General features: G+C 34.6%; 1 protein-coding gene across 6 annotated transcripts in view; it reads right to left on the bottom strand.

Moving 5' to 3' along the window:
* The window catches only part of LOC131063818 (probable LRR receptor-like serine/threonine-protein kinase At1g56130), a 77,498-nt gene that overhangs the window by 24,228 nt on the left and 32,931 nt on the right, over positions 1 to 20,339 (bottom strand). For all 6 annotated transcript variants that reach the window (XM_057997769.2, XM_057997768.2, XM_057997771.2 and 3 more), the window contains 7 exons: positions 17,840 to 17,911; positions 17,652 to 17,723; positions 5,579 to 5,650; positions 5,361 to 5,432; positions 5,198 to 5,269; positions 2,141 to 2,212; positions 1,928 to 1,993 (listed from right to left, as the gene is read on the bottom strand). In XM_057997769.2, the coding sequence (XP_057853752.1) occupies positions 1,928 to 1,993; positions 2,141 to 2,212; positions 5,198 to 5,269; positions 5,361 to 5,432; positions 5,579 to 5,650; positions 17,652 to 17,723; positions 17,840 to 17,911 (498 nt within the window). The remainder of the gene's footprint in view (positions 1 to 1,927; positions 1,994 to 2,140; positions 2,213 to 5,197; positions 5,270 to 5,360; positions 5,433 to 5,578; positions 5,651 to 17,651; positions 17,724 to 17,839; positions 17,912 to 20,339) is intronic.

Below are 20,339 nucleotides of genomic sequence, written 5' to 3' on the forward strand. Positions count from 1 at the left end.
TTAGATTTTGAAAGTGACGTGTTTTTTTTTAGCTCAGGTAGTTGATATTTGCATTACACCTTTTTTTGGAGTGGCTTTAGACAATTTTCCCATACTATTTTTAGTAAGTATTAGGTTGGACACCGACTTGGTCAGTTGACAGTGTTTCTATTTTGGGAAATTTAGTGGATACATTGGATGTTTGATATTTTGGGTTTTAATGCGGTCCAATGTATTTAATTTAAGTAACATTAAGTTATAAAGTTAAATTTAATATTTAACTTTATCGTTATTTAATTTATTTAACATTTGACTATATGGGCGCCCAAGTTAAAAGTGCAAAGTGACAAATATCAAATAAGATGACTTTATTGGGGTGAGTGCCAATTCTGGGAGACATAAGAAGTTTTTATCAAATTAAAAGTAATCCTTTTGGCTGGGTGTGGGCTTTTGAGAGTCTATAAAGGACAATTTTTGAGCTCATTTGGATGTGGGGATTTGATATTTTGCAAATAGACTTGGCCAGTTGAACTTGTCCATCCTATGGTTTTGTGAGGATGAAAATCCTTGCAAGGAACATCCTCTACGTTAGTGAAAGATCTAATCTGGAGGATTTATTGATGATTTCATCTAGGAATCATAGTTGGGCTTCACAGTTAGTTTAATCTTCAGATTTGAGCACAAATTTTAGAGCATATTGGATGGATATCAAGAAGGGAAATTACTAAGGTTATTTGTAGACTTTGGAGCAGATTTATCCTCCCTTTTTGTTGGCCATACAAATCCTTTGTTGGCCCTACTGTTTCCTATGAGGGTGTGGGAGTTCAAAAGAAGGCAACTAGGGTTTGGAGGTGGATTTATTGCTTTATGGGGATTCCTAGACTTGCACTTTTAGAAGATATTCAAAACACCGGCATTAGAGGTCTTCCCAAAGTGTGACATCCATCTAGGGCATCCTGTTTGTTGGTTCTTGGTGCTAATTTGGTGTTTTATAATTCACATTTTTTGGGTATGTTTAACATCTCTTTTTAATGTAATTTCATCATCTGGGTATTTGAAGATTTGAAAAAATATTGTACTTTAAATTTTTAAATAAATCTGAAAATAATTTCTGGTTACAGGTATTGCTACAATATTATATTTGAAAGCGTATTTTTATTATTCATTGCTCCAAATAAGTTTATTGTGAGAAACACTTTTTGCATCTCTGTAATCTTCTCTAACCAATCCAAAAAAGGAAAAAAAAAACAGTTCAACATTTTAGTATGCAATATGATAGATTTTTTTTCCTTAGTTCAGATATGGATTTGTTTGTTAATGCATATAGTAGTACTCATGAGTCATAATGAATAAAAATGGTAACTTGACAACTTGAAGGTAATATAATATTTTGGCCTCTTCTATTTGTGAAATGAGTATAATTTGAGTGACTTTAGGCAAAATGGGTGAAATGTGAGCAGTTTAGTTCAAAATTAGGGTTAGTTAAATAGTATGTTTTTTTTTTTAGAATTCCAAAATTTCATATTTTACTTTTGGTCCACCTAGGTCCAAATTAGGTTTGCCTAAAATTCTTCTTGGGCACCTTGGGTACGGTCCTTCTCTACCCAAGGTGCCCAAGAAGAACCTCGAGCAAACCTAGGTTGGACCTAGGTAGGCCTAGAGTAAAATACCCATATTTTTATTCAAATTAAATATCCACTAACGTATAGGTGGGACCTAGGGTGAGCCCCAAGTTGTCTCGGCCTAGAACTAAAACTCAAAATAGAATTTTGCAATTTGTTGCTTGTTTTTGAGGAACCCGATAATTAGGAGAAGATGCATGCACATTATATGCACTTATTACAAGCATGCTAGGTATCCATGCACATACCTTTATGTGTGTGTTTGTGTGTGTGTGTGTGTGTGTGAGAGAGAGAGAGAGAGAGAGAGAGAGAGAGAGAGAGATTACATGTATGTAAGGGATGAACTCATTTGCAAAGGAAGCTTCCCAGACAAATTATTATTTCCAAGAAGCCTGCAATTAATGTGAGATGAGTTGTTTTCAAATAGGTCCACATCATCAACTACCCTAATGAGATCAAAAGGATAATTTTGGAATGCAATACCTATGAATACTTATATGATTCAGAAAAATATAGTTTTTTTAAAGAAATTCACTTACAAGAATATTATAGAGCTCAAATTTTGAAGTGAAGTAGGAAACTCTCCTATAAAATTATTAAAACTCAAGTCCCTGATACAACAAATAGTTCAAAATGAGTAAAAATATACAAAAAGATCATTCATAGGACACACAAATATGTATTATAAACAATACTATTTTTGTTTTCAAATTTCTAGTCCATCAATCTTTGCATAACAACATTATTGCTTATTGCATATTGTAAACAATAGTTATAACTATGATGGCATAATGAAATTTTAGTCAATCAATTGCAAGATATCTTGATTAACGGTTGGGCACGTATATGAAACACTAAAAATTGCCAAAATAATTATCACAACCATAAATGATAAGCAACTAACATACAATTGAAGAGAAGAGAACTATTTTCATTATAACTAAGTAGACATATAAAAGCACTTGCAATAAAAAAAGAACATAATAGAACCAATTCCCTTAGTAGGCATTAGATACCTTATTTTTATGTAATTGACTAGAGAAGAAATTCAAGTTCGTGAAATGTCAAGCCATCTATAGCACACAATTTGATGCTTTAAGTTATTTTGCATATGTTTTCTATGACTAAATAAATAAAATGGAAATGCAAAGAAGCATAGCAAAGATTTTTTTGGTATGTACAGTACAATAACATCATATTAATTAGCTACCAATAATATTTTTAGATCATTTAGTGGGGTATATTGGGGCCCTTTCCCTTGAATTCACAAAAGCCACATCCCGTACAATTCATTTGTGGTAATAATGCTCTAGTTTATGCTCTACCAACATGGGATACCACTTAATAACATTTCAACTGTTTTGTTCATAAAAGCCACATCCCATACAATTCATTTTTGGTAATAATGCTCTAACTTATGCTCTACCAGCATGGGATACCACTACAATAACATTTTTACTATCTTTTCCTATAGGGCAATCAATTCAATGTTGTCTTCCTCCAACCCTTTAGTGCACTTCTATACCTTGAATTCCTCGTCTTCTGCCTTCTATTGTAGGGAAACCTCTTGAATTCATCGCCAAGAGAACATCTGTAATGTTTGGCTTATTTGTTTTTTGTAAATTTAACAAATTGACAAATTGTTGACAAAATGCCCAATATTTAAAATTATAAAATAAAGTTGCTGGACAACTTAAATATTATTATTAAATTGTTTCCCTAACTTTATCCCTTGGCCTTATCAAAATGAGAAATAGGCTTCAAAATTTCAGATAAATTAATTCTAATAAGGGGACATGACTCGTTCTATCAACACTTAGCGAAAATCCTTTTTAACTGTACCATTATTGTGCCAATATTGTTCGAGTCTGATTTGTATTTTTGTACAACATTTTTGCGAGTGCATGATATTTTGGTTTCATATTACATACCTTGTGCTAAATTTGAGGGCTAATAGGGGTGATTTTATGAGGGTTAGTTGATACTATTGCATATGTTATTGTTGATTACATTAGCCGTCAAAAATAAAAATCAAATTTAAGGTTTCTGTATTGATGTTTCCATCTTTATTGCTACTGTTATAATTTATCGAGCAACTCTTATCCAATTCTACTTTCATATTTGATTATTTTTAGTGTATAAGGGATTCTTATAAATATCGGTGAAAGATTGTTATCGTTGTTCATAAGAAATCAGTCATAAATAAACAATCATATTTGATATATTTCACACATACAATTTGGATCTTCTGTTTACGTTGCATTTGGGAATGTATACTAGCATTACGAGGGTTTGAATTTTCTATTTGGAGTGTCAGTTTCATTTACAAAGGCTTGCAATATTGCATTATTGCTAATCAACTAGGTTTGACATCCACATTGGTCATTTGATTATTGTTTCACCTTGCACATGCTTGATATCATCCCTTTCCTAGAGTTGCCGGACTGGAGATAGTAAGCTTAGATCTTGCTAGTTTGCAGGGTAGAAATATAACATTTGAGTGCAGATCTGTATTGAAGACAAAGTGAACGGGAATCGAGGTAAAAAATATGGATCAAAACAAGTGACCAATGTTTCTTCAAGTGGAGTCTTTGTAAAGGGAAGAAGATATAGATCCTACTCTAGAGGTATTGATGAAAATACAAAAGGACTAGGAAAGCTAAAAGTTTGAGGTCCCTTGAATCCTTAAGGAGTATCCAGGGATGTACAATAAAATCAAATCTAAAATTTCCTTTGATGATTACTTGGAGTTACTCAAAGTGAAGTATCCAACTAAAAGAGGCCTATATAACTACATAAGGAGGTCAGGAAAGGAAGAGGAAAAGCTGAAAGTTCCTAAGGAGGAAATTAGGAAGCAAGAAGAATGGTTGAAATAAGAGCCACAAGCCATTGCTATGAATAGACCATTGAGAAGGGACGAAAAAGTTTTACCATAGAAGTTGAAGGTAAAGTTCCTTTGTTTGAAGATGTGCTATTGAATCCTAACGACTGTACATGCCACAAAATATTGATGAAGTCAAGGAAGACTTGGGAATTGACTACAGTAAGTGTTCCTCTTGAGTTTTATTTTTAGCTTTAGCCTCTTTATCCTAGGCTCTAGCAGATGACTTGGAAGTATCAGCTATAGACGTGAACTTGATGAGGTCTTTTATCTTAAATTTTCGTTTTACCATATTTGTTATTGGTTAAAGGCCAGAGACCAGTGTTTCACAAAAGACCAATATTTTTTCATGAACCAGGGCCCCCATTGGAATTCTTGATCTCTATATTACTTAGAGGAGAAGATGGCCATGGAGTAACCCATCGAGATCGTTGAGACCTCCATTGACCCTGAATAGTTTCAATTCTCTTGAACCCATATTCTGAGGCAGTCTATCTTAGTGTTTTACTTATGTAGGTAGCCTAGCACGTGTAATACTTTTCTCCCTACAGGTACACTGCAAGAAATCAGTCAAATTGCTCTTCTGAAAGGAATGAATCTACATTTACCGTGTCTGCACTAGCTGATTTATCAGTGAACAAAAGTGGTCTTGATAAATAAAGGATAAAAAGGAATAACAAATAATTTAAAGTGATATAATGCAACATTAGCTTACAAGTACTGCAATTCACTCAATTCTGCAACATATGAAGGTATTTTTCCAGAAATCTTGTTGTTTCTCAGGACTCTGCACAACGCATAATATGTTAGAAAATGTAAATAATAAGTAAATAATAAAACAACCAACTTTCCATTTCATTGCTAGCTATTTTACTTACAGTTCAGTTAATTTCTTCAAGCCTTTTAAGAATATCAATGATGTAGTGCCTGAAGTTAAGTCACTTATTCTTCTGCTAGAATAAAAATACACAAAATGGCTCAAAGAATGGACGTATGAGTCTAGTTTATGATTTTATTTACTTCCTTGCATTTGAATATCAAGTAACCAAAGATAGGATGAACACAAAAACCAAAAGTTAGACAAACCAACACATACAGCTTTTTCAGAGACATTAAGTTGGAGAAGCTTGAAGGAATTGGACCCTTGAGAGCAGTTCCCTGAATTTTCCTGCATAACTAATTGGTCAACATATAGCCAAATTCATAGAATACAAAAGATTGGACATCAAAATAGTAGGCAAGAAGAGAGATAATTTCAACACCAATAGTAGGCCCTAGTCAAAAATCCACAAATGGAGTTGAGAACAGTTTCTTTTATTTCCTCTTATAGGAGACCTGTTGATGTTATTGTAGCAGTAGGAGATATCGCTGTCTTACATATGCGATTCTTTTTATTTACTAAATTGCTTGTTCATATCTCTACGTATAATTTTTGTTGGTTGTTTGCATTCATTTGTTAATCGAAAATTAACGGTTGACTATCGGGTTAACTTCGCACCATTTACCTTTGACCCTTAAGATAAGAGTCATGTCCATTCGTCATGTTGCTTAGTCGAATATATAGTTTCCTTGGTCAAGAGTTTTGGTCTATAGTCGTCGAAGGATATTCTGCATATAACCATCTAATATCTGATAGAGAGTTGCTGTGTATATGTATGTGATGTCCGTGAAAATATAGCTGTGCATATTCCGCATCATCTTCAGGAGTTATTTGCTGTTATCTATGTGAATGATCTACTGTGTGTATTTGTGTGAAGCTTGAGATACATATACTGTATGGTTCATAGAGAGTAATCGTTGTGTACATACATGTGATGTGTGTGAATTATATTCTTTTCTTATTCACTCAGTAAACATTGTTGGTTGAAAATTTTGTACACTTGGGGGATGTGCAAAATTGTGGTTTCAGCCATAGTGTGTGAGTATGATACTCTCCTAATTTAGGGAAGGCTCCCCCTATCTACAAACTAAACTAATCTAATATGGGTGGGACAACAGTCTTTCTTCTTTCAAGAAAAACTATACTCTTTTCTCTTCACAAAAAAGTAATAGCAATTGGAGATAAATAGCAGCAAATACAGAAATGAGACTTTTTTTTAGGACTTTTGGAACATAAAGGGAAGCAAAGTTTCCATGAAAGCACAAAGACCTCCATCGCTTCCTTGGGACGGGAAAACAGAAAGAAAGCTCAAATTCTTCAACTATCTATTTTCCTATCAACCCTTTTTCAAATGATTTTCTGCTAACTAAGCACAGTATGTAGCAGCTCAAAACCTAACTACATGACGCACTTCACCTTACATGTAGAAGTCTTAAAAATAGAAGCAACACAAAGTCTACAAGCTATCTTCCCTCTTGAGCTTTCTACACTAGCTTCAAATATGATAAGCAGCTCAAAGTCTGCAAGACCAAATGTGAAAATCAAACATATAACTCTAAATACAATTAGCAGCTCAAAGTCTGCAAGATTGAATTTAAATCCCTCTTGAACAATAGAACCAAACTCACAATCAACTCCAGAAAATGTCGTCACATAACAACTTGAATTGGCACAAAGTCTTAACACAAATTGCTTCGTTTATTGAAAGCAATCTGATTTACATCTAAGCTCAAAGTCTTAGAGTGCACATACAAATTGACAGAATTTTGTTGCATTGCTAAAAGATCTCAATTACAATAGACCCCCTCAAGTATTTATAGGAGAGGAGCCTTGAGAAAAAAGTAGGAGGATCCTAACTAACTTGAGAAATTCTCTCAATCACCATGACTTATTTTAACTACAGTACTAATTGAACTCAACTTGTAGTTGCTTTACATGTAATTACAAAAGTGCAAGTGATGAGTTAACTTGCAATTACAAAGTTTTTTTTTTTTTACATGTAACTTGTCAAAACAAAATTACAAATGCATAATTGAAATTGTTCTCTGTGTCCGAAGACACGACTCTAACTACATCATCCTTTGTCTGTGACGATCTTCATGCTGCTACAAGATGTTAGAACTTGAAGTATTCTGGATCGGTGAAGACATCTCGAATCGGAACAAGAACTTGCACCCTTGATAGTCTTTATGTCTTTCGCCAATGAACTTCAATCTTATTTTCTTGCTTGGGGTAGTACCATTCATTCAGGAGGGAAAGGGTTGCCTTCCTCTTTTCATGTCATGACTATCTATGTCTTGAAAGCATTCTATAATTTGCATCCATGAATTGTTGTTGTATCTCTTCTTTGTATCATCCTCCAATCTTGAAATCTACTTGCAAAATAAGGCCCATGCCTTAATTTATTGATTTGGTAGGTTGTGTGTGCAAACATGTCTGACATAGGAGGGGATAAATTGATGCAAAAATGGGTTCAGAAGGGAATTTCGGGTTATGGAAACTGCATTACATGTGTGGAAAAACAAGAGCATTAACTTGCAATTATGGAGGATAAGCATGCAATTTCATTTGTGTAATGGGAAAATACAAGTTTGCACTTGTAATTGCATGCTAGAGACTCATTTTCAAGTGTTTTTTGAGTGCATTTTGGACCAATTTCGGGTTGTGGAAGGCTGACTGCAAGTGAAGACACAATTGCAACCGGGTTTTGACATGAGGGGAAAATGGAAAGAATGATACTAACCGGTAATGGCAAACTTGGAAAATGGGAAAAACTCTTGTTTGCAATCAGATTTGTAAAACCCGAAATCAAACGAACAAGTCTCATGGCAATTCTTCAACATTTGTAAATTTTGTAAAAAGAAGGTTAACTCGTTTTACCAAAGGGGAAGGTCAATATTACCAAATTTACTTGTAATCGGAATTTTAAAACCCAAATACAAGTGAACCGATAAAAAATATAAAGGGGAAAAACAATGCAATCTTCAAATTGCATTCAAAGAACTTAGCAAAATGGGAAAAACTTTCACTTGCTTGATCAAGATGCCCTTGAAAGAGATGAATAATCTCTTAAAGAACCAATCAGCTCTTTAAATAGAAGATGAAGGAAAAAACGTTGCAATCCTTGTTGCATCCAAGACAAACTCGGATTCAAACTCTTTGCACAAAAAACGACATGGAAGGAGGAAGAAAAACGCCTTCAATCAAGAAGTAAATCCACGTTGGGGATGAAGAAGGAGAAACGCCTTGCTATGGAGGATCAAAATGCAGCAACACGTGTTTGAAAAACGTCCATAATGGGGCAAAAACATTGTTCCAAATCGAAAAAAACGCCTCCCAGATAGCAAGGAAATGTGGCCCATAAACCAACAAATGAGGATCAAAATGTCCCACCTCCTTCATTCAATGCATTCCTCCATGAAAACCGGATTCAAACCATGAAAAACGGGTTTTTTGGGAGCAAAAATGCATTGCGGGTTCTTGAGCTGCAAATTCAAGTAGCAAAATGCACTTGGAAGTTGTAATTGGGTTTTAGAATCCCTTCTACAAGTTTTAAATACTTCACTTTTTTCCCTTTTAAGGCAAATTCGGGTTTTAAAAGAACACAAAAATAAAGAGCAAAACAACCTGTAATAGGGAAATAAAATCCCCATCACAAGTTTTAAAAACAAAACATAAGGAACGAAAAGACTTGTAATAGGGAAATTAAATCCCCTTTACAAGTTAAAAATGACTTAAAGGACATAAAACATGTAATAGGGAAATAAAAACCCTATTACAAGTAAAAAGAACATTAAAACTTGTAATAGAGAAAAATAATCCCTACCACAACTTAAAATCACTTAAATAGGAACTTTTATAAGAAATTACAAGTTCTTTTTAAATTTGTAATTTTAAATTCACTTGTAATTTGTCCAAAAAGTTCCTACAATGACTTAAAAGACATAAAAAGCAAGGGGGAAATAAAAAGTAAGTTACAAGTGACAAGTTTAAAATAAAGTGCACTTGTAATTGTTTTAAAATTTCCCTACAACACTAAAACAAGAGAAAAAATTAAAACTTGCAATCAAAAGAAAATTTCTCACCTGCAGTTAGGAAGAAAAAACCCGAAATTAAAGAAAAAACATAGCAAACAAACTCGAAACGCGGATAGAGGATGGACCGAAGATCATTTTGGTTCAACAAATTTTTTTTTGTCTCGAGAAGCGTGCCTTAAGAGAAAAATCTTCAACCTGCAGTGAATGCTCTGAAACCTGAAATTGCACAAAAAGCTAGGAAAAAGAAGACTAAAACTCACCAAAACTTGAACAATGATGGCAAAGACACCCCCCAATGATTTGACACTAACAAATGTGATTTTTGTACCTCATAAAACGTGTCTTGGAGACAAAAACAACATATTTAAACCAAAATTTTGTAAGGGTTGTCACATTTTTTAAAATTAAAAAATGATGACAACAAAAATAATCAAATTTTTTTATTGAAGGAAACTAGAGTCTAAGGAATTAATCGATATCTTCAAGATATTGATATATATTGTTTCAGATTAATTCAAATCAAGAAAATTAATCATGTACTTCTGACCACATAATTCTGATCCAAAAATTTAAAATGGTATCAGAGTAGGGTTAAGAAAAGATCGTGATCAAAATTAGTTAAACACCAAAATAGTCTTCTTTTCTCCTTAGGGTATCTATCTTAGCATCAAGAATGGTGAACGGACTCAAGGTCGAAGATAGACTTGATGGTCCCTCTAACTTCACCTCTTGGAAGTTTAAAGTTCTAATTGCATTAGAAGAAAACGATATTCTCGAGTTCGTGGAGAAAGAAGTGCTCGAGCCTTCCGATGAGACTGAGAAAACACAATGGAAGAAGGATGGCACAAAAGCTAGGAAGATCTTGATAGACTCTGTGATGAATCACCTAGTACTAATTGTAATGTCCCCATTTTTTCGTGAGCATCAGAGTTCGAGGGATTAGCCAATTATTTTGACTCTTGTAAGCTAACATGTTTGGATAGAGAGTCTCAATGGCAATTCCACTTCTTCAGTTCAGTCTTGGGTTCAGTTCCAAGGCCTTTGCAGTCAGTGTGTGGACTTATTTGAGGGACTTACTATTTATAGTAAGTCAATTTGGCAGTAGTGTTATCTTTAGTTAGGGCACCTGGACACATGGGGGTCATTCAGTGTTGACCCCGCTTTAGACGACATGTCAAAAGACCGAATATTGAGGGAGATATTAAAATTTTAGTGGTTAAGTTATTAAATTAACTTATATGGATATTATAAAGTCATAAAGTGAGTTTATTAAAATTAAAAGCCACTTAAATATTATAAAGTGATTTTTATTAAATCACTTAAGTGAATTTGGATGTCCAAAAGAAAATTAAACTATGGAGAGTAAATTAAATACATTTAAATGACTTTGGGTGTACTTTCTTGGGAAACGTGCCATTTGGAGTTATTATAAAGTTATATTAGTAACTTTATTAAAAAGTGGGCCAATTAAATAATATAAAGTGAATATCAAAAGGGTACGTCCAAGTAGGGAATTAATTCAAATGTTGCATAAAGTATATTAAATACATTTTAAATGTATTTAACTCCCTTCAAGAGGAAATCACACTTTTTGGAGAACTATGCCTTTTGGGGTTTATAAAGGCAAAGCAAACAATTCAACCTCTATTATTGATTATTTGACATTGCTTGTTATTTTGCTCTGTGGAATTCTTTGACAAGGGTTTCAGAAGTTTGGCCATTGGAGAACGGAAATTCTTCGTGGATCTGTGATTGTGAGGCTGTGGAAGATCAGCTGAATTATTGCAATTTTGAAGGCTTCATTCAGGAGTCTTATTGTGCTTCAACAAAGATTTTTTATTTAAGATATTGCAGATTTTTCCATAAGGAAAGGGCAAATCAGGTTAGACGCCCCTTTTAGCAGCATATTTCATTTCAATAAGCAGTCATACAGTTTCTAGTTGCTGGCCATACAATTTAGGCTTGGCATATGGGGTCCAGGAAAGGGACGTTTTGACTGGGAGGCTGATACACCTTCCTAATTTGCAATCTAGTTGCACCATTCCCAACGCCCAACATAATTAGGTGGATTCTTCTCATATTTGGCCTGGAGAAATCGTATTCAAGATTTGTACTTCAATTTTGGTCAGTTTCCCAATTTTGGCTGACAAACTCCAGAATTCTTTATTTAAAATAAGCTAAGGATCTCCGGGTATGCAATTAGCATTAGAATTATTTGTAGTAGTTACCTTATTCATAATATAGTTGCAGTTGCTCATTATTTCTTGTCTATTTAGTTTTATGTGCGATTCTTACCTAACACACTGCTATTTTTTTGCTTAAAATTATTCAAAATCTTTGAAAATACAAAAACAAGACAGCATTTGTTTTAGTAGAAGAGTTAGAACCGACAGGGTTCTTACACCGATCATCTCCAAGTCGAAGTCAGTGAAAGAAATGTTTGATACTTTAAAAGGCATGTATGAGGTCAACAACACCAGCAGAGCCCTTGATTTGAGACAATTTCACCATATAAAAATGGATAAAGAAGATTCAATCATCTCATTCTTTATGAAGATTGCTGATTTGAGAGATCAGTTGAGCGCCATTGGGGACTTAATTGCAGACAAAGATCTCGTTATGTTGGCACTAAATGGTCTTCCCCAATCTTGGGAGCCCTTCATCCAAAGCATCAGTGGGAGATCTAAGTTGCCCAAGTTTGATTGTCTTTGAGCTGATTGTGTTCAAGAAGAGTCTAGGTTGGCAGCAAGAGGAATTGGGCAAAACCATCATGATGTAGAAAATCAAGTTCTTGCTACACATACTTCTAGAGAAAGAGGCAAAAGAAGAAAAAGGAATAGAGACAGAGAATCAGATTATGCCCTAGATCCGAAAAAGAAGGATTTCTCTCACATTCAGTGTTTCAGGTGTGACAAGTATGGTCACTTTGCTCGAGATTGCAAATTAAGACCTACACAACTTGCTTCTACTGCGGAAATTGCCATGGGGACATCTCAGAAGGAGCCAAGCTCTAAAGTTGATTCAAAAGGTTTCTTATTCTAAAGTCGATTAGTTTCTTCGAAGAGGAGGAATTAACATTGAGGGAATTTGACAAACCAACAGAGGCAACCTTGGCAAGAAGGTCAGTAGGTTGATACTAGTACTTGAAGCCCTTGCTGAAAGGGAGGCTTAGCATCAGTAATTTGTGTTATTTGTTGTTAATGCATTTTTCTCTGAGATGAAGAAATTTGAAGTGAAAGCCCTTGTTAATGCATTTTTCTCTGAGATGGAGAAATTTGAGGTGAAAGCCCTTGTTAATGCATTTTTTCTCTAAGACGGAGAAATTTGAGGTGAAAGCCCTTGTTAATGCATTTTTTTCCGAGACGGAGAAATTTGAGGTGAAAGCCCTTGTCCATCTTTGAAACAGAGATGTGGTTCTTTCCACCCTCTGGGAGTAGCCATGGTGGATGTCATGTTGAGAGACTCCATGACATCACGTTGAGAGACTCCGTGATGAATTTTTTGTACTTGTGTTTTTCCACACATGGGAGTAGCCATGGTGGATGTCATGTTGAGTGACTCCATGATGACATCACGCTGTGATGAACTTTCTTCCACAAATGGGTGTAGCCATGGTTGACGTCATGTTGAGTGACTCCATGACGATATCATGTTGAGTGACTCCATGATGAACTTTCTTCCACAAATGGGTGTAGCCATTGTGAGTGTCATGTTGAGAGACTCCATGACATGGATATTTGGAAAGATATCTCCCTAGCTAAGAGGGAGTGTTGATGTTATTGTAGCAATAAGAGATACTGCTGTCTTACATATGCGATTCTTTTTGTTTACTAAATTGCTTGTTCATATCTCTACTTATAATTTTTGTTGGTTGTTTGCATTCGTTTGTTAATGGAAAATTAATGGTTGACTGTCGGGTTAACTTTGCACCCTTTACCTTTGACCCTTCCGATAAGAGTCATGTCTTGTTCATTCGTCATGTTGCTTAGTCGAATATATAGTTCCCTTGATCAGGAGTTTTGGTCTATAGTCATCGAAAGATATTCTGCATATAACCGTGTAATATCCGATAGAGAGTTTCTGTGTATATGTATGTGATGTCCGTGAAAATATAGCTGTGCATATTCCGCATCATCTTCAGGAGTTATTTGCTGTTATCTCTGTGAACGATCTACTGTGTGTATTTGTGTGAAGCCTGAGATATATATACTGTATGGTTCATAGAGAGTAATCGCTGTGTACATACATGTGATGTGTGTGAATTATATTCTCTTCTTATTCACCCAGCAAACATAAATAATCAAATTTATTTATTGAAGGAAACTAGCATCTAAGGAATTAATCGATATCTTGAAGATATTGATATATATTGTTTCAGATTAATGCAAATCAAGAAAATTAATCATGTACTTCTGACCATATAATTCTGATTCAAAAATTTAACAAGGCCTTTATTTCAAAATGCAGTCCTAGATTCCAATTTTCTCATTTAGTTATATTACTACCTCAGTGACAGGAAATCAATCTACAATTTAGTTCTGCTATAACTAAAGTTTCCAAATTACATTGGCAATTAAAATTTAGCTAGGTTGTCACAAGGTGAAGACCAAATGTTAGGTAACTTAGGTGTACCAGCAAATCATTTTCAATTGCTAATACTTCTGTAACAATTTTTTTTCCCAATCAATATAAGTAGATATATTTAAAGTCCCTTGAGCTAGATTCAAGAAACACCACAAGAAACCTTGTCTTCAAACATGGGATATGCTTGGACAAGGTATTTTTTACTATTTAAGTTACATTAAGAAAAATATGTGTTCAGGTTGTGGCATATGCACAAGTAAATAAAAAAGCATGGTATTTTAAAGATTTTGGCACTCTGCCATTTTTTACATAACGGAAATTGCTTAATTGGATCGTGCAGCAGAGAACAAGGTTCACAGTTACTGCAGAAAAATTGAGTCAAAGGAGAACTCTACTATCCATTAACAAATGCTAACGAAGTTGTCACATCAACAAATTTGTGTCTGTAATTGCACACAAACATATGCATATATACACCTTTCTCTTTCTTTTTATTTATGTGTCATTTTATATATGTATCATACAAGGACCCATATGCAGCCCTAAAAAAAGATATTGCAACTTTTACTCAGCAGGGAGAAGTTATCTTGGTGGGAGATTTTCATGCCAGGACTGCAAATGAACAAAGCCTACATTCTTTGTTGCAATGAGTACTGAGATCCTAGTTGGCTTATAGAAGAGAGAAATCACTAGTGGTCAAGATGTTCCAAAGACAACAAGGTCAATAACCATTTTGGAGAGAAACTTCTTAATTTGCGTGGCACCTTAACTTAGTTACTTGCAATGATTTGGATACATAAAAAAAGTTTAGAAATTTCACATGCAATACCTACAATGGGGCAAGTGTGATTATGCAATTTGCTTGCAAAGTTTGCTTGAAAGGATAGAGGAAGTCATGATTGATGAGTATTTTTGAGATTTAAAATCAGACCATATACCAATTTACTTAAGGCTATCTTGGCAAAGAAAAAAGGCAGACCGAAAGGAAAACTCAATGTTTACGGCAACCTCCTCCAAAGGGAGAATTCTTTTGACTCAAGAAAATTGTATGATCTTCAAGGCAGCACTAGAGAGGTTATTGTTTGCATCACCTCAACAGTTATGAATTAACAAATATAATTCAAGGAGCACTTGGGAAGTGCAAAAGAGCAAAAAACAAGAAATTAGAAACAAATTGCTTTCCAATGAAGTTTTGTTCGATGAGGATTGTGAAATTACAAGATCTTTGAAGGAGTCAGGAAAATAGAGGATAAGTATTAAGTTCTACAAGCATATTTTAAGAAAGAGCAAAGCTGATTTCTTGAGCACAAGGTGGGAGGAGCTAATTTACCTTAGAAAAAAAACCTCAAGCTCTTTTGGAAAGAACTACAACCAAGAAAGAAACAAACTGAAAATAATATTACAACTAGTCAATGTTTCGATTATGTAAGACAACTTTATGAGCAAGATTCAAAGGTTGACCCCCCAGCTCAACACCACAACAAAGCTTTTCACCTTGCAAGAGATTGAGACTGGTATTAAGAAATTGGGGGTAGGAAAAGCAAAGGACTTGGTCGAACTTCAAGCAGAGTATCTAAAATGGGGGTTGAGAATTCTTGTGCTGCATAGTATGAGAAGATTCAATAACATCATTCAAAAAAGGGCTCCCAAGAGGATGGACTACCAGTCTAGGGCTACCTCTCTTTAAGAGTGGTGATGTTGATAATCCTTCCAATTACAAGATCATAATGATCAACCCTTTGTTTGCAAACTTATTTGGCAGTATGATGGAAAACAAAATCAGCAAATGGGCAGAAGACAAAGAAAAGTGGGCACAAGGTCAAGTAGGATTTAGGGCCTAAGCAGTCTATAGTTGATCATGGGGTCATTCTTAAGGCACATCATTGAAATTGTTTGGCAGAGAAAGGGAAGATGCCTTTTGTTGTTTCGTTGACTTCAAAAAGGCCTTCAACATGGTCCCCAAGGGTAAGCTATGGGTACAATGGAAGAACTTGGGATTTCTATGCATTTAAGAATGGCTATCAAAAGGCTTTGTGAGGAAATTAAATTCAAAATCAGAACTTTGGCAGGCATTTCAAAAAAGATTTACGAGTGATATTGGGGTCAAAAAGGTTTGCCCCCTACCCCCTACAATATTCAGTTTATATATTGACAAACTTGAAGAATGGCTAAATTTTCAAGGTGGAGATGGTGTTTGTTTGGAAGAGTTTGTGGTTAGGCTTCTTTTATATGCCAATGACTTTATTTTGATTTCTAAATTGTCTAATAGATTGCAAGAGCACCTATGAGCCCTTGAGCATTTTTGTAAAGCCATGGGGATGCAAGTCAATATAGGTAAGATCAAAATCATGATTTTCTCTGACAATAGAAAACAAAACCAGCATAAGCTCTACTTTGAAGGCAACACTTTCAAAGTAGTAATTGAGTAGACACATCGTGGGATTGACTTTAATAACAACCTTTGTTGGGAGGGATGCAAAAAGAAGGGAAATTTAGGAGGTTGGAAAACTCTATATGCTCTTTAGAATAGATGTAGATATTGGAAAACAACTTAGATTCTTTTTGGGCTTTTAGTTCTTTTGGTGATGCTCTATGGGTATGAGCTATAGGTTAGCAGCATCTTAGATTCAAAGTGGAAACAAATCGAGAAAATCCAAAAGCACTTGATCACAAGTAAGTTCAAAATAAAAGGTTCAGTTCTTTATGAGATTGTGCTGAATGAAACAAGGGCAGTGCCTATTGAAGCAATTACTAGGGTGCATTTCATAAGTTTTTTAAAAAGAATTGAACAAATGGAAGTAGGTAGATGGCCTAAGGTTGTTTTCAATGACACCATGAGCAAAAGAAAGAAGACTTCGATGAAGCAAAATAGAAAATGGATGAGTAAATGTAATATTTACTGGAATGCATGTCCTGCAAATAGCAAAGATAAAGGTTTTTGTTATAGATAAGTTCCATAAGAAAATCTGGGGTAAAGTGCTAGGGGGAAGAAGAATTATTATCTTGAGGAGTTTAACCCCATGTACGATCATTAACAAAAAGCATACATAGTGGCTAGTATTTTGTGGAGAGCCAAGATTCTGATTGTTCAACTAAGAACTAATTCCCATCAACTTTGATGTGAAATAGAGTGGTGGGAAAGACCTAAAGAAGCATGGGAAGAAAGGGCTTATATTTTTTTGCAGTACTGGGGCAATGGAATCAGAAAAACACTTTATTATGGAGTTTGATGCCCTGAAGGATACTAGGGACAAACATGCCAATATCATGTCAGCTGTTTCTTGATACAATTTATTCAATGAAGAGATTGTTGAGAAGTTGGGAGGGCTCATCATCTCTTTATATAAGAAATGATTGATATGCACAAGAAAAAATGACAATTGTCCTGCAGACTATTTTTAGCCTTGTGAATATTAGAAGTTGTTCATTCATTCATACAATAGCAATTTTCTCTTCCAAATTCTCTCCTATTGCAACGGAGGTTACGAGGTCAATTTAATGCAATATGGTAATTAAAACCAGACTACGTCAACACACACGTGCACATGCATACATTTGTTAAATGAAGGTATCTAACAATGAGTGTACGCTGGACTATCACATTAGACCGATTTCCAAATGATCTACATAAAAGCATAAATTCTAAATTGTGAAAAAAAAAATCTTACAATTCAATTAGATCAGTCCAGTTTCCAATGAAATCAGGTATTGCACCTGTAAACAGATTATCAGATGCCCATCTGCAAGCCAAAACAAAAGTAAGGATGTCTGCCCTCCCAACAGGTGGAACTTATTATGAAATCTGTAAATCTAAAATAAAGAACAGAGGCTACGAAGAATTATAGCAGAATCTCACACTCTCTTCAATTTCCGTAGATTTCTGAAAGTACTTGGAATCTCTCCAGTTACTCCGGCACTATCAATATATCTGTCCAGTCAACAAGAATAATGATTATTAGTATAATACTATAGTCAAACATCTGCCACATGATCAAGAATCTCCTGCTACAATATGCTAGACAGAATGTGGGAGAAATCAATGATAAACAGTATTTTTCCTTAAAAGGTATGAGTGGGGAAATGTCGTCATCAATCAAGGTTCAACATTGAGCACACATTTATACAGGAAGGGACCGGCAGTTATATTGGAATGACTACATTGTTAAAATAATTTCATCGGAAAATAATCCATATCAACATTAGTTGGGTTATATCCAGAACCAAGTTATGATCTACCTGTCCTATGAGCCATGAGTTCCTATGATGGCATAAGCCTGCAATATGAATACATAGGAAAACTGAGGGATTTCCTGCATAGCTGTGCACTGTATCTCAACACAACAATAAACTTCCTGCATTTGTGTGCACTATAATTTAATAGTAAAAAATCAACGTGTTTTAGGAAAAACATTTGACATCCAACCTTGTTTCCCACCTTCCTCTTGGATATGAAATTTGATAATTATATGAATTTCAAAACTTATGTGGCCCAATGTTCAAGTATATGTGCCTCATGCTATGCTCTGTTTGTAATTTTGGTATCTCATTGTACTTGTTCATGATGTTATTTTTGTATTGCCATCTAGATTTATGAATCATATGTATTAAATTCATATAAGTTGATGTGTATATTCTTTGATCCATTATGTATTTTGACATTATATCATACTTGCTAATGATATTCATATGGGTTACTAATGATTTGTATGGATTTTGTAGATGGATTTATGTGTAGATCTTATATGTTGGATTTAACAGCAATTAAGTTCTATTATTTTCATAATGATTTGTGATTTTATTTATGCTTAGTTGTCTTGACCAGGGGTCCAGAACTATGGGCTAAGTGATACTAGCATGGAAACCATAGATTAGGAGTTGATAGGAATCACTAGGGGTTGACACTCCCATGTGACTAGCCGAGTACCAGTTAGAAGGTGGTATGCCTATCTACACAAGGTATGGGGGTTTGTGGACCTATTGTGACATAGTCACACATCGCTCCATTGTAAATGGGGAGCCCCCCTCTTTTTGCTTAGATTAGGTGCCTTAGGTGTTTTAGTTTGGTTTTAGCTTGCCAGTAATTCCTATTCGTGAGTTTGAGGACAAATTGCTAGAGGTTGTAGAAAAAATTGTCAATTGTTGTCATAAGCAAGTAAGGTTGTCAAGGTTGCAAAATTGCAAAAGTTATCAAATTGACAGATGTTGTCATGTTGCAAGGTTGTTAGAGGTCATGGTGAGAAAAAATTTGGGAAATTTTCTTCTAAGGTTCAATTTTCCACCCCTGGAGAATAAATGATAAGTGAGAGAAATTTGAGATTTTCTTGTGGAGATTAATTTTCCACTTTTGAGGAAAATTTAAGAGGTCAATTTTGAAGGAAATAAAATCTCTCTTGTAAATCGAGGAAATATAAAATCTTGTGCATTTCGATTTTCATCCTTGGTCTAATTTGGATGATGATAAAAAAGAAAGTGAAATTTTAAGGCAATGAAATGGAACAAACTTCCTTGTAAAACAAGGAAATTAAACAAGCATTGAATGAATTTGAAAATCTTCCTTGTAATACAAGGAAATTAAAGTATTCCTCCTACATGCGCTTTTAGTCTTGGTAGTTTGAAGATTGATTTTAAGGTAAATTATGAGTGAAATTAAAACGTCTTTATAAAACAAGGTTCCTCCTAAAACAAGGAAGATTTAAACCTTTTTATCATGAGACTTCCTTGTAAAATGAGGAAGATTTGGATCCTCCTTATCATGTGCGATTAAGTATTGAGCAAAATTCTTTGTGAAACAAGGAAAATTTAAACCTTCCCTATCTTGAGCGATCAACCTTCCTCATAAAACAAAGAAATTTTAAAATTGCTTTAAGCGAACTTCCTTGTAAAACAAGGAAATTGAAAATTAAAACAAAGGCAAGAAAAGGTGGAAGGCTTATTGAGCGTACTTCCTTCAATGATCATTTAAATGCCAAATTACATGAAGAAGGATGAGGCTGACTTCACAAGTGAAGTAAAAGGCAAATTTTACTTTGCAAACAAATAAAGACAAAGCGCTTTAAGGCAAAGTTGGCTGGTTAAAACAAGGAAGAGGTACAAATTTTAGATGCAAGGCCTATAAAGCAAGAGAGAGGTGCCCAACTAATTGCAATCCAAATTCAAAAACCAAGAGAAAATTCGCACCAAGAAGGCATTCTCAAATTCACAATCAGCCAACAGATTTTGGAATTCAAAATTCAATCAGGTTTTTCCAGCATTTGAAAGGCATATTTTTCGGAGAAGAAAAAACAGAAAGGTTGATCGAAGATCAAAGCCTAAATCGTTTCTTATCAAGGAGTTCAATCGGATTTCAAGATGATACA

This window comes from Cryptomeria japonica, chromosome 11, assembly GCF_030272615.1.
Source record: "Cryptomeria japonica chromosome 11, Sugi_1.0, whole genome shotgun sequence".
In the NCBI taxonomy this organism is placed as follows: domain Eukaryota; kingdom Viridiplantae; phylum Streptophyta; class Pinopsida; order Cupressales; family Cupressaceae; genus Cryptomeria; species Cryptomeria japonica.